This window comes from Simochromis diagramma, unplaced genomic scaffold, assembly GCF_900408965.1.
Source record: "Simochromis diagramma unplaced genomic scaffold, fSimDia1.1 OVJJ01000596.1, whole genome shotgun sequence".
Taxonomy (NCBI): Eukaryota; Metazoa; Chordata; class Actinopteri; order Cichliformes; family Cichlidae; genus Simochromis; species Simochromis diagramma.
Window position 1 is genome coordinate 24713114 of NW_024387245.1, and position 12298 is coordinate 24725411.

A 12298-nucleotide genomic window follows, 5' to 3' on the forward strand; every position below is an offset into this window, starting at 1 on the left:
AGAATTAGAAGGACAGTGGTGCTGTTTTTATGTTACAAAAATGAAACAACGAAAAAAGAAAAATGAGGATTTATCCATCCATCCATCCCCACCTCTTCCAGCTGTTCCAGAGAGAAAATAAGGTGTTTGCAGACCACTCATCTAGGAGGTGTCCAGGAAGAAGCCTGAACCACCTCAGCTGGTTTTGTTCAGTGTGGAGGAGGCTTTAATGACCACCTTATTAATGCCTCACCCCATCTCTAAGGCTGAGCTGAGACACCCTCTAGAAAAATTTCTTCAACCTTAATACAGTAATACTACTATTACTACTACTACTACTACATCTATTGCTACTACTACTACAGCGGAGTAGAGCTGCTGCTCATGCGTGTTGAAAGAAGATGAGGTTGTTCACATATCTGGTTAGGACGCCACCTAAAGCAGACCCAGAACCCCCTGGATAAATTCCATATCTCGTCTGGCCTGGGAACACCTTTGGATTCCAAGGAGGAAGTGGAAAGTGTAGTTGATGTGAAGAACGTCTGGAATACAGACTTCAGGCAAATGCAAGATAATAATGGTAATAATAATAATAATAATAATAATAATAATAATAATGAGTAGTAGTAGTAGTAGCTTTATTATTTAATTTTTAACATCCAGAGATGACTGGAACCACTGAAAAGTGAACAGGGATTTTTAAGGTGAGGCAGATGGGTGTGGACCTTTTTGTTTTATACTCGGCTTTTTTTCCCCTTGTCCTGCCACAGTTCTTATAGAAAGTCATAATAAGTAACCCTGACAAGAAGCAGAGATGATCCTGAGCTGTGTTTTTTATGTTTCATCCTGGGTCTGAAATGACCTGGTCCAAAAGCACAGGTGAAAGAAGTGGGTCTACGATGGGCAGCAGGGGGCGCTGTGGCCGCTTCTTCTCCCAGGAAACCAAAAGAGGAAGTAACGTACCGTGTGTGACGGTCCCAAATAGAAAAGTGAAGCACAGCAGACACCGGGAGTGGGTTTAACAGGGGCCGAGGAGGGAGTGGAACCAGGCGCTGACTCCAGACCAGGTCGGTGTGATCACGGAGAGTGAATCTATCGGGCTGATAACCGGCAGAGGCGGGTATTTAACAGCGGAAACAGCGTAACGACGGCGGCTAGGTGCAAGTTAGCACGTGCAGAACGTCAGACGAAGGAGAGGGAGAGTACGTAAAAAGTGACAGAGAGCGACAGGTGGGAAGTTTCTGATTAAAAACGACAGAAACAGGCAGTTATTTGTTGTAGTGAGCAGGTGTGGGAGGCAGATATAGGTGCAGCTGTCACTTTAAGAGGACTTTGTAAACTTTATTAACTGCTCGGTTAAAGCAGAAATCATAAACAGTCATTTACTTCCACTTATAACACAGTTACTCAGATTTGGGGAAAATATTGGCTGTAAAAAGCGAGTATTTCGTTCTGTAACTGTAAATCAGATACAAGAAGGAAAAATATAACAGAAAACTGTCCTAAAGCCTGGCAGTGATTACGTCCACAGCCCCAGTGTGAAGTATTATTAATAATGATAATAATAATAAATAGCAGTTTTATGGTTTCATGTAGCTGCTTCTTTCTGTAGTCAGGCTGTTCCTGTGTGAAACACACAAAAACTCTGCACATTTAAACCATCCACTCTGTCCTGCTCACAAGACAGGCGCTGACAGCTGAACTGCAGCCACATGATGCCACATTTGGCCTGTGTGTGTGTGTGTGTGTGTGTGTGTGTTCCCCTTTCATGATGAACAGGTGATAGACCTCATGTCCCACTGTCCGGTGCCAGAGAGTGAGGTTTGTTGCTCAGAAACAGGAACTAGCCTGTTTATTTCTGCGCAGGTGTCTTTATTTATTTTTAGTGTGGCTCGGTCTTCTGTCCGGAATGGAGACAATAAAAAGCATTTTGCTGTCATCATAACAATAAAAGCAGCACAACTCTCAGGCTCCTTTAGGCAGGTATTTAAATGTTTCCCACAGGAATGTGAGTCAGTCTGACCATGAGCTGAAGCTCGAAACAGTTGCGTGACCTCATGGACGCCACAGCAGAAATCTTTCTGGATCTTTTTAGAGCCACAAAAGTGCAGACACCTCCAAACAAAAATCCAACTATTTCACCCACCAAAACTGGAGCTCAGACTTCTTGGATGGCCTGTTATACAATTAACCGCACAGCGGCCACATCATTGGTCAGATGATTGAATTATAAACACTAAAAAGACACCAACAGCACAGATGTGGTCCAGAAGTCCTGTCCATGGAGCACCACGCCCCTAATAATTCAGTCTTTCAGTGTAAACAAGCGGATATACTCTGTATGGAAGAAGCAGCTGGTTAGCAGCAACTGAACTTTCAAAATAAGAGTGGTCAGTGATATTTTTAAATATTAATAAATTTAACTTCCTTCAAAAATCCTTGAATCTCTTTTGATGTTGACTGAAGCTTTTTTTTTTTTTTTCATGATTCAGCCATTGATTGATTTTCACATTTTTGTGCATTTTCCTTTCAGGATGGGGGACATAGTCGAGGACGAGGCGAGTTTCTACTCCAACGCTCAGGACTACTGGAAGGATATCCCACCCACAGTGGACGGCATGCTGGGAGGCTATGGCAGCATCTCCAGCATCGACATTAACGGGTCCAAGGCCTTCCTGCAGAAATTCCTCGGCGTAAGAACCTCTAAAAATATTGTAGAATGTTTGACTTAGCACTCTGTGTACAGGGAATTCATGGTTTTCAAACATTGTTTTCAGACATTGGTTGTTAAAATATAAAATTAATAATGAAATGAAAAACCGGAGAATAAGACCTTTCACGTGCCAAGCAGCCACTAATCCGACATGCTGATCTGACCCTTGTAGGGTTCTCCAGTGAATTATTATCATTATACTTTGGATTATATGTAGGAAAAACTTATTATTTTGTAATCTGTGGATAAAATGGGTGATAACAGCTGTATGACCTTCAAAGGGAGCGAGTGCTGCTGTTTCCTTGTTTGTGATGCCGTTGAATTGTGCTTTACTTGGGTCTTTGTGTAAACCCTAGTCATCTTTTTTTCTCTTTCCTCTGCAGGATGGCGAGGGGAAGACTGGCTCAGGCTGCGCTCTGGACTGCGGCGCAGGCATCGGTAGGATCACAAAGCGCCTGCTGCTGCCGCTGTTCAAGACTGTTGACCTGGTGGACGTGACACAGGAGTTCCTGGACAAAGCCAAGACATACCTGGGAGACGACAGCAAGAGGGTGGGCAACTATTTCTGCTGCGGCCTGCAGGACTTTGTGCCGGAGAGCGGGCGCTATGACGTCATCTGGATCCAGTGGGTCATTGGTGAGTCTGAGTCGGAAAGCAAATGAAAAATGGTGCGCGATTAGATGACCTAAACTTCCATCCATCCATTTTCTTCCGCTTATCCGGGGCCGGGTCGCGGGGGCAGCAGCCCAAGCAGAGAAGTCCAGTCCTCCCTCTCCCCAGCCACCTCCTCCAGCTTGTCCGGGGGAACACCAAGGTATTCCCAGGCCAGAGATATAATCTTTCCAGCGTGTCCTGGGTCTGCCCCGGGGCCTCCTCCCGGCGGGACATGCCTGGAAAACCTCGCCCAGGAGGCATCCTGGTCAGATGCCCGAACCACCTCAGCTGGCTCTTTTCGATGTGGAGGAGCAGCAGCGGCTCTACTCTGAGCCCCTCCCGAATGGCCGAACTTCTCACCCTGTCTCTAAGGGAGAGTCCAGCCACCCTTCAGAGGAAGCTCATTTCCGCCGCTTGTATTCGTGATCTCGTTCTTTTGGTCACTAACACAGCTCGTGACCATAGGTCAGAGTAGGGGCGTAGATCAACCAGTAAATTGAGAGCTTCGCTTTTACACTCAGCTCTCTCTTCACCACAACAGACCAGTACAGCGTGCGCATCGCTGGTCTGGCGTTGGTCGATGGTCTGGCATCGATCCGTCTGGCGTTCTCCGGCTCCCTTCTCCTGTCACTCGTGAACAAGACCCCGAGATACTTAAACTCCTCCACTTGGGGCAGGCACTCATCCCTGACCCGGAGTGGGACCTAAACTTTCCTCATTCTAATTCATTTTTTTGTTCTTCCCACCCTTAGGTCACCTGACAGACGACCACCTAATAGACTTCCTGCGCCGCTGTCAGAAGGCACTGCGGCCCAACGGTCTCATTGTCATCAAGGACAACGTGTCATACGAGGGCGTGATCCCTGATGAGGAGGACAGCAGCGTGTGCCGCGATCTGAACATAGTGTGCAGCCTGGTTAGCAAAGCTGGCCTCCGCATTGTCCATCAAGAGCAACAAAAGAACTTCCCGAAGGAGCTCTACCAGGTCCACACGCTGGCCATCAGATAGAGGACAAGCGGCGAAGGGGGTGGGGCTTTTTAATAGTCTGTTTCCTATCATGGGTCGCTCTCTAACTGTGGGATTTGTCTATTCTGGGGTCACTGCAGCGTGGGGTAATGATCACTCCTGCTATAAAATGTTTCTGCATCATCCACAAACGCCACTTCCTGTGTTGGACTTTCTCAGGACGTCCGCCAGATGCAGCTGCGTCCCTGTCTCCTGAACAGTTATCTAACAGACTGTTTCTCTGTGAGGATTTGCTGCTTTTATATCGCCTAGTATTTTTAAAAAGCTCACTTTAAGGAAAATGTGACAGAGATTTTTGTTACTTTTGGACATTTTATAGGAAAAATACACCAAACTGCAGATTAACGATCAATAAAAATGATGTATTTATTGCAGCAGTCGATTTTTGATCTGTGAGGCTGGACGTTCTCCTTAAGGTGTTTTTATACGTGTGAACGGTTAGCTAACTGAGTGGTTGTATCCGGGTTACCAGGTTTGTACTACAATTTCTGAAAGCCTGCCTAATGATGCACGGGAGAAAAGAGCACCACATGCATCTGGTGGACGGTGACACAGCATGGGATGCTGGGAGTTGTAGTGTAGTGGGATTGTATGAAGGGGCGGAGTCAGTGCTGAGAGTCATTTACCTCAGGGAAGCTGGAAGATAAAAATAAGGAAATGGAGTCAGTGTCGTGTTTCTTTGCTCTCTGTTCACAGCACACAACCAAGCATCTTTATTTACTTTTAGAAACCTGTGGAGCTGTGTTACAATTGGCTGTGCAGTTTCACATCAAAATGAACCGATGCAATGCCCACATCAGGTGTTCAAGCACTACATGAACAAGAATTCTCTTAATGTGGGATTTATACATTAGATCCAGTCACAAACCCTAATGAAAGCCTTCACCTTAATCTGCCGTGCGCCTCCTTATAAACAACTGCATGTCGTCTTTTCACGGCTGATGATGACTGTGATTGGCCTGTTCAGTTCCATTGTTTCTTGTTACAGATGTCAAACCCACCGTCAGCCAGCTGTGGGGGCTACATCGTAGACTTGTCTTTGCTTGGCATGTCGGCATAGTAACAGCGAATAACCCCGGAGCTTTAAAATTTAGGCTGAGCTAGCCGCTCGTTGCTTTGGCTGATTACTCACAATGATCAACGTCTGCTGTTTTCATAACACTGAGTGGTCAGCAGCAGTGCTGTGGCGTTTGCATGATTTGATTGGCTCATTCCTGTAATGATCAGTAGCTCAGTCACTGGAGTGTTCATAGTCGGCTAATTTCAGATGCAGCCTGATGGTGGATGTATCTTGTATGAATTATTAATTTTCAGGAAGAAACCAGAAACAAAAACACTCTGGAGGAGTTTTCAGATCCAGACAGTTTATTGTGACGTATTTTACTGAATGCTTATAGCTTCATTTAAGAGTTTAGGACCTCACTGACGTACTTTAAGGCAACACTGTTTACTTGGTTTTACTTTCTGGTCAACACACTTAATAAAGCTCAAGAAAGGCAATAAATACTTCACAGATTACCATTATAACTCCTGTTCAGGAGGAATGAACATGCCCTTTATCTGCAGTGCATACAGTTCTCAAAGGGTTTATCTGACTAAAAGTTCACGCCAAATGATTTCATACAGGTTAGATGCAATCAGGCAAACTGATGTGATGAAATATTGTGATCACCACCTGCTGAGATTCTCCTGATGTCACAGACGATCAGAAATGGAGGCAGGAAGGAGGAGAAGAGCAACTTGTTCCTTAAACTGTTTCTGTAACTTGATTCCAGTTGTGAGATGCAATCCTCTCTGTCCCTGTTATTGGGTAATATTCAGTGATGCTGCACACCAGAGACTGTGTGGTGACTACAGTACTCTTCCACAGAAAAAGCTAAAAACTATTGGGTATGTCGTTCACGGATCAGGGTTTAGATCTTCTACTGCTTGACTTTAAAATGATTCATATGTTGGGGGATCAGTGAGGTTTTTCATCATGACCTCCAGAGACTTCTCATGAATGAAAGTGTAGGAAGCACCAGATTTGGTTTGGGTTTCCACAGCAGGCCAACGCAGTAGAAAGAATTAAGGAAACTGGTCCAATGATCTACCGCAGCACATCTCTGCGGCTGCGTCACAATAACAGTCGACTTAGAAGCTCAAAGCAAAGCAGCCTGTTCAGGTTTTTAAAGTAGTGTGTAGAAAATATGCAGATGAAGCTAAAGCCCAACCCTAAAAGCATTCAAACCCACAAATAGAGCCAAAGTGTGAACTTTCTGTGGGGTGAAATGATCTCGTTCTATGAAGAGAGCGTCAAACAGAGACTTTTGGTTATTCTTTCATTTGTTGGAATAAGTTGATTCTGACAGCTGGACGGATCCCAGTGTAGTCAAAAGGTTGTTGGGGCCGGGCGATCACGACCAGGTCTCGCTCTGAAACCGACCCGTCTTCTCCATGGTCGCCAGCATCTGCTCTGCTTCCTCAGCGGACACACCTCCCGCCTGCTGGAACGCCTCTTTGAGGGCGTCGCACACGCTGGCTGGCATCTGTTTAGCGTTGCTGCACGGAAACACAAAGAAGACCTGAAGTTTAGTTAAAGAAGAATCAAAACTAGCTTCCAGATTTGATCCTTAGACAATAAAGACCAGGGTTTTTGTTTTGTCCCAGAATTGTATTTAAACTCTACAACCTGAGTTTCAGTGGAGGAGGTTATCAGCGGCAGCTTCGAGGCCTCAGACTCACCCAGCGATGTAAAAACAGGCGTTTTTATTGGCGATCAGGTCCCACAGGAGCTCACCATTGTCCCTCACACGGTGCTGCACATACACCTTTGCCTCCTGAACAAACACAATAATGCTTGAAGGTCAAAACCTACCGAACTCCTGGACACTGGAAGTTTGATCATCTCCCATTTGCTGTTGTTCATATTGGTGATTATTTACAGGGTTAACAGGAGCGTGTTTCTGACCTGGTCTCGAGAGAAGGCCGTGAAGAGGGTGAGGAATCCAGCCTCCATCATCTCCTCCCACTCTGTCCTGAAGTAGAAGTCTTTGGACTTGGAGCGGCAGCCGAAGAAGAGGACGTTAGCTGCCGTGCAGGGAGAGGATGAAGAGGCGTGTCGTCACGTGAGCTCTGAGAGACTGTGGAGCGATTGGGAAATGTAATCAATCAGATATCTCACCAGTTTTCCCCTCAGCGGTCCTCTCCTGTAACACCGATCTGAAGGGGGCCACTCCCGTTCCAGGTCCCACCATGATCACCGGGGTCTCCTTGTCTGAGGGGAACTTCAGACTTCCCTTCTTCACCCACAAAGGCACATACACATCGCCTGGGACACAGATTAGGAAAACATTTTAATTCTTTAATTAGAATGATTTATTAATCCGATCTAATTATTTAAAGTTCTTCAGGATTTCAGCTGAACTTTATTTAATGAAGCCTATCCTATACCACAAGTAGTTTCAGGGTTACAGGCCCTTAAATTGCATGAGGTTTGTTCAAAATTAGAGCTTTGTATCCAAAATGAATTTTAAAAAGAGTCGTCATTTGATGCCAGTTCACTGTTGGAATTTGGTTAATCAGCCCTAATCTAATCATCAGTGTATGTAGGTGGCTGCTAACAGTTACGGTGAGCATATGCTACAGATAAGGTGGAGTACCTTGTGCAGGATCCAGAGAGGCTAACCAGGAGGAGCAGAGGCCTTTTCGAGGTTTATACAGTTTGGTTTTGTAGCAAACAACAGCAACCAGGACCTGAATCCTGTTTGGGTGAGCCTGCAGGCAGACCACATCTTTACTGTGACGGCTATAACGCTAAAATATAAATACTTTTTAAATCTAATAAAGAAGGATGATCTACCCGCAGAGAGGAGGCGATGGAGAAGGAGCGAGGCTGGATCTCAGGGAAAAGGTCCGGGAGATAGTCCACTTTGAGTTCTGCTGTGGTGTGAGGGAAATCTGCCAGGACCTGCAGCAACAAGGAGCAGATCGGAGGTAAAACGCAGATGAAGACAGATTTATTTATTACACAGGTCTGAATCCTGTTTGGGTGTAATAATTGCAAAATTGCTTCTAAGCTCCACTTCTTCGACCGTTACCTCCAGCGTGGTGCGTCGGGGTCGGTTGCAGTAGTTATGCAGCTCATCCTGGCCCGCCGCTGAGCTGAACTCGGCCAACTTCTCCCGCTCCAGCTCATTGGTGGCGAAGGTGGACAGCAGCTCGAAGAAGGAGCGGCGAGGCACAGCGGCGATATCCAGGTAACTCTCCACCAGGTGGCGCACCGTGCAGGGCTGAGGAAGCCTGGCTGGGACTGAAAGAGACTCAGACTGATCAGTGATTGTCTTAAAATTATTTCCAAGCTGCTTTTAAATGAACACAGTGAGGTCACTGTAGCTACCTCGATCTTTTATATACAGATTATAGATCTGACTAAGAGTCATTAAAACATTCAGAGGTCAGATTTATTCAAAGGAAAGGAAGTGCATTGATAGGAAGGGATATTTAAGAAACAGGGACCGACCTGCAGTGTTGTCTGTGGGGCTGAGAGTGAACCGGGTCTCTGGGTCCAATTTCAGCAGCTGGCAGAACTGCTGCACATCCTCAGGGGCATTACATGGGCGCATCATCACCACGTCACCGGCAGCAAACCTGGAGGACAGCAACACAGCTGGAGATGGCGGCAGACCAACGAGGCTTACTGCTTTTACTTAAATACTGAAACTCAGGGTCATATTCAGAGCAGATTCTGCTCCAAACAAGGCGTTTCAGGACAAAAAAAAACATGCAGGTCTGAAAAGTAATCTTCAGGGGATCAAGGTTACGTACTCAATGTTGGACCCAGTGACGTCTAACTCAATGTGCCTGACGTCCTGGAAGTGCAACGGCTCCGTCACCCTCCTGTTGAACACCATTCTGGCAGGAAATGGGTGAGACTGGGAGGGGACAGTTTGATCCATGGGAATCCTCAGCTGGACCTCCTCCTTCTCTTGCATGTCATCCAGGAAGTGGAACGTGTAGGTTGGAGGAAGTCTGTCGCAAAAAAGACAGAACAAACCTATAAATTAAACGTACGCTTTCTGAGAGAGGGACACGTGGAGCAGATACTCACGGCTCGTCTTCCCTCAGCGGCATCATGCCGGACAGAGTCGGGTAAAGAGTCGACACTTTCCCCCAAAACGAAGCAAACCAGGGGTCAATCACAGCGTCCGCTCTGCGTCAAACACACCGTCAGCTCAGCACACGAACAACAAACCCTCCGCCATGTTCATGTTTACACTTGTCTCTTACCCGAGGTCATGCTGGTCATCAGCCAGCCCCACGGGCAGCAGCACGCAGGCACCAAGCTGCAGGAGGCGCTTATGGAGCTTCTTGGCCACAAAGTTGAACCTGCGGTGCACACAACATGCACAGGCTTTAACAAAAAACCAGACGAGTCACTGTAGGCTAATGGTGAGAACAGCGAGCATAAATCCTGGACTGACTTTGGATACGAGGAGTCTCCCAGGCCCAGGATGGCGCAGTCCAGCTGACTCAGAGAGCCGACAGGTAAAGACTTCTTAAAGAGGAACCGCCAGAAATTCTTAAAACAAAGAACACATGGACGTCTCAGACACAGGTAAAGGTTTTCAAAATATAATTGGCTGTGCATGAAATCTTTTATCATTCTTCAGAAAAACCACAGAGGTTCTCACTGACCCTCAGAATTAGCTTCTTTGTTTAATATAACTTCACTACATTTAATGAAGCCATACAACACTTTACCTTCATATTGATAAGTCCAGGAGAAATCCACCTGTTATGTCCGACGATACTGACGCTACTGATAGTGTACAACAGTTTTAAAAAAGCTTTAATGTCTCTCTCAGCCGAGAATGTGTTTCATGTGTTTCGCGTGAATCTGATCTGATTTTAATCTGAGGATTCGAATCTGATTCATTCTGAAGCTTTGACCATGACTGACGGACTCAAAAACCTTATGGACAGACCTCAAAGATCCCTACATTTAGCAGGACGAAGAGGGGAAACACTCTAAACTTTGAAAAGGAAAACTCTTGGTTAATTTCAAACTGGAAAGACTTGAAGTAAAAAGGTAATTGTGCTTAAAAATAATATTTCCTTTTTGGAAGGTCACATTTCACTCTTCCAGTTTTCATTTTTCTTACCTTCATGTTGTCAGGAGGGTCTCCCTGACCAGTAGTGGAGCAAACAAAGACAACCAGAGACTCGGCGATCAGGTTGGCCTGTTTGATGGGAGGAAAAAGGCACGCTGTGAGGTCGAGGAGGAGTACTCAGGAGCAGCTCTGGGACTAAAGTTGGGTATAAACATGTGAAACACCGACTGTGACCCCACAGTTATTCCACATTTATCAAGTCACAGCTCTGAAAACTTTAACACCCCCCCTTATTTTTGAATAAGGTCTCACTCACCACATTGTAGTCGTCCAGTGGCATCACTCGGACCCGCAGCCGCCGTCTCTGTGCCTGCCGGGCAAGCCTCTGTGCCGTGTCCTGAGCTGTCCCGGTCTGACTCCCGTACAGAACGAGCAGGGCAGGATTCGACATGACTGCTGACAGAAACACGAGAACAGAAACTCATCATGTTATGGATACAAAAAAGCCTCAGGGACTAAATTAAACATGGAGCAAAGAGTTTGATTCTCTCTGATCCACTCAGCATGTAGTCCCACCACAGGAGTTAGCCTGAATGAGCCACACGTGTCCTATTCAGGCTAAGACCCTGGTAAACTCGCTCCTGGCTCATGTGACACAGCCACTTATTTTCCTCTTAACTGGCCCCAGATGGAGACTCAGGTTCAGTTTTCCTTGGGTGACCCAGGCAGTGGCGAAGTTCCCAGATGTGACAGTGATAGAGTTTCACTGTCATGGTTAATAACCCAGAGTTTATTGGACAGGAAGCTGCATTTGTTCAGCTGCCTGCTGTGTACATGTAAACAGATGAAGTTCTGAATGAATGTTTTGGTGAAACAAAGATGATGCTCGACTCTGGCGCAGAATAAAGTTTTATCTATTCTATAATAGATACTAGACGAAAACAGTGCCCATAAAGAGAAGACTCGAAACCAATAAACGTAAAGCAGAACTCTGCTGTTAGTTTTCAGTAAAAACAATCAATTAAACAATACAAACCATAACGTGACTTTAATTCTAATCATCTGACTTTCATCCTTATAAGCATGAGACTGTCTTCGCACATGTACACATGTCTGTGTGATAAATACATGCTGACTCGTCAAACAGGAAACGTTGGCTCTGAACACATTGATTAGCAATACTTTAATTTTTCACTCAGAAATATATGTTCCGCATTTCTTTATTTGGGTCACAACAAACCATTTTCCGTGACCAGCAGGTATCTCGGTTACTTTTTACAGTAGATATAATGAAATGAATAAAATATAACAGTTAAATTAACAGGTGTTCACCTTCACTCAGGACTACATAACTGAGCTGCATGCTAACGTGCTAGAATACTAGCTAACCGACTGATAAAAATCTGATCCGCTATTTTACTTCTTTATTTTTTTCGTCTATAATTCACATTTATGACCACAAGCAAACAAACAAATCCACTCACCGTCGCTGTCTTCGTCGACAATTACCTAGAAACTTATACAAATGAACAAAATAAACTGGTCATGATGACCCTCAACGCCACACTTTACGGCAGGCACGCTGTGATTAGCTCACAGGCCGACGCTGCGTTCAGAGCCCCGGAGGAAAATCAGAAATAACAAAGTTTACGTAAAAATTCTTTCACAAGCAACTTCTGCTGTTTATTCTTTATTATTTCATTTTTTTTTAACATTATACTTGATGAAGACATAATTTTCGTTTAAGTATTAATTAATAACAGCTACACAGTGACTTATTTTTATTGATTTGTCTTAAATTTGAGCCTAAAACATCTTAAAAAAAAAACCATA

The 12298-nt window shown here is 45.2% G+C and overlaps 2 protein-coding genes across 9 annotated transcripts; one reads left to right on the plus strand and one right to left on the minus strand.

Moving 5' to 3' along the window:
• The first annotated feature begins 907 nt into the window (after window positions 1-907).
• On the plus strand, window positions 908-5035 carry ntmt1 (N-terminal Xaa-Pro-Lys N-methyltransferase 1). 3 transcript variants are annotated; one of them, XM_040000145.1, is made up of 4 exons: window positions 908-1046; window positions 2513-2672; window positions 3076-3328; window positions 4099-5035. In XM_040000145.1, the coding sequence occupies exons 2-4, from the start codon at window positions 2514-2516 to the stop codon at window positions 4353-4355; spliced, it is 669 nt and encodes a 222-aa protein (XP_039856079.1). In that variant the 5' UTR covers window positions 908-1046; window position 2513; the 3' UTR covers window positions 4356-5035. The 3 variants fall into 3 exon arrangements, with proteins under 3 accessions (XP_039856079.1, XP_039856080.1, XP_039856081.1); XM_040000146.1 differs by having other exon boundaries at window positions 912-1095; XM_040000147.1 differs by lacking the exon at window positions 908-1046 and adding an exon at window positions 1116-1209.
• Window positions 5036-5716: 681 nt separating this feature from the next.
• Window positions 5717-12082, minus strand: ndor1 (NADPH dependent diflavin oxidoreductase 1). 6 transcript variants are annotated; one of them, XM_040000140.1, is made up of 15 exons: window positions 11950-12082; window positions 10782-10918; window positions 10517-10594; window positions 9836-9933; window positions 9642-9740; window positions 9463-9564; window positions 9180-9383; window positions 8875-9002; window positions 8453-8664; window positions 8215-8322; window positions 8015-8129; window positions 7537-7683; window positions 7324-7442; window positions 7098-7192; window positions 6770-6914 (listed from the first exon to the last, which is right to left on the minus strand). In XM_040000140.1, exons 2-15 carry the CDS (start codon window positions 10914-10916, stop codon window positions 6770-6772), a joined length of 1785 nt encoding a protein of 594 aa, XP_039856074.1. In that variant the 5' UTR covers window positions 10917-10918; window positions 11950-12082. The 6 variants fall into 6 exon arrangements, with proteins under 6 accessions (XP_039856076.1, XP_039856074.1, XP_039856073.1 ...); XM_040000139.1 differs by having other exon boundaries at window positions 10782-10921; window positions 11950-12078; XM_040000141.1 differs by lacking the exon at window positions 11950-12082 and adding an exon at window positions 11042-11926.
• Between the last annotated feature and the right edge of the window lie 216 nt (window positions 12083-12298).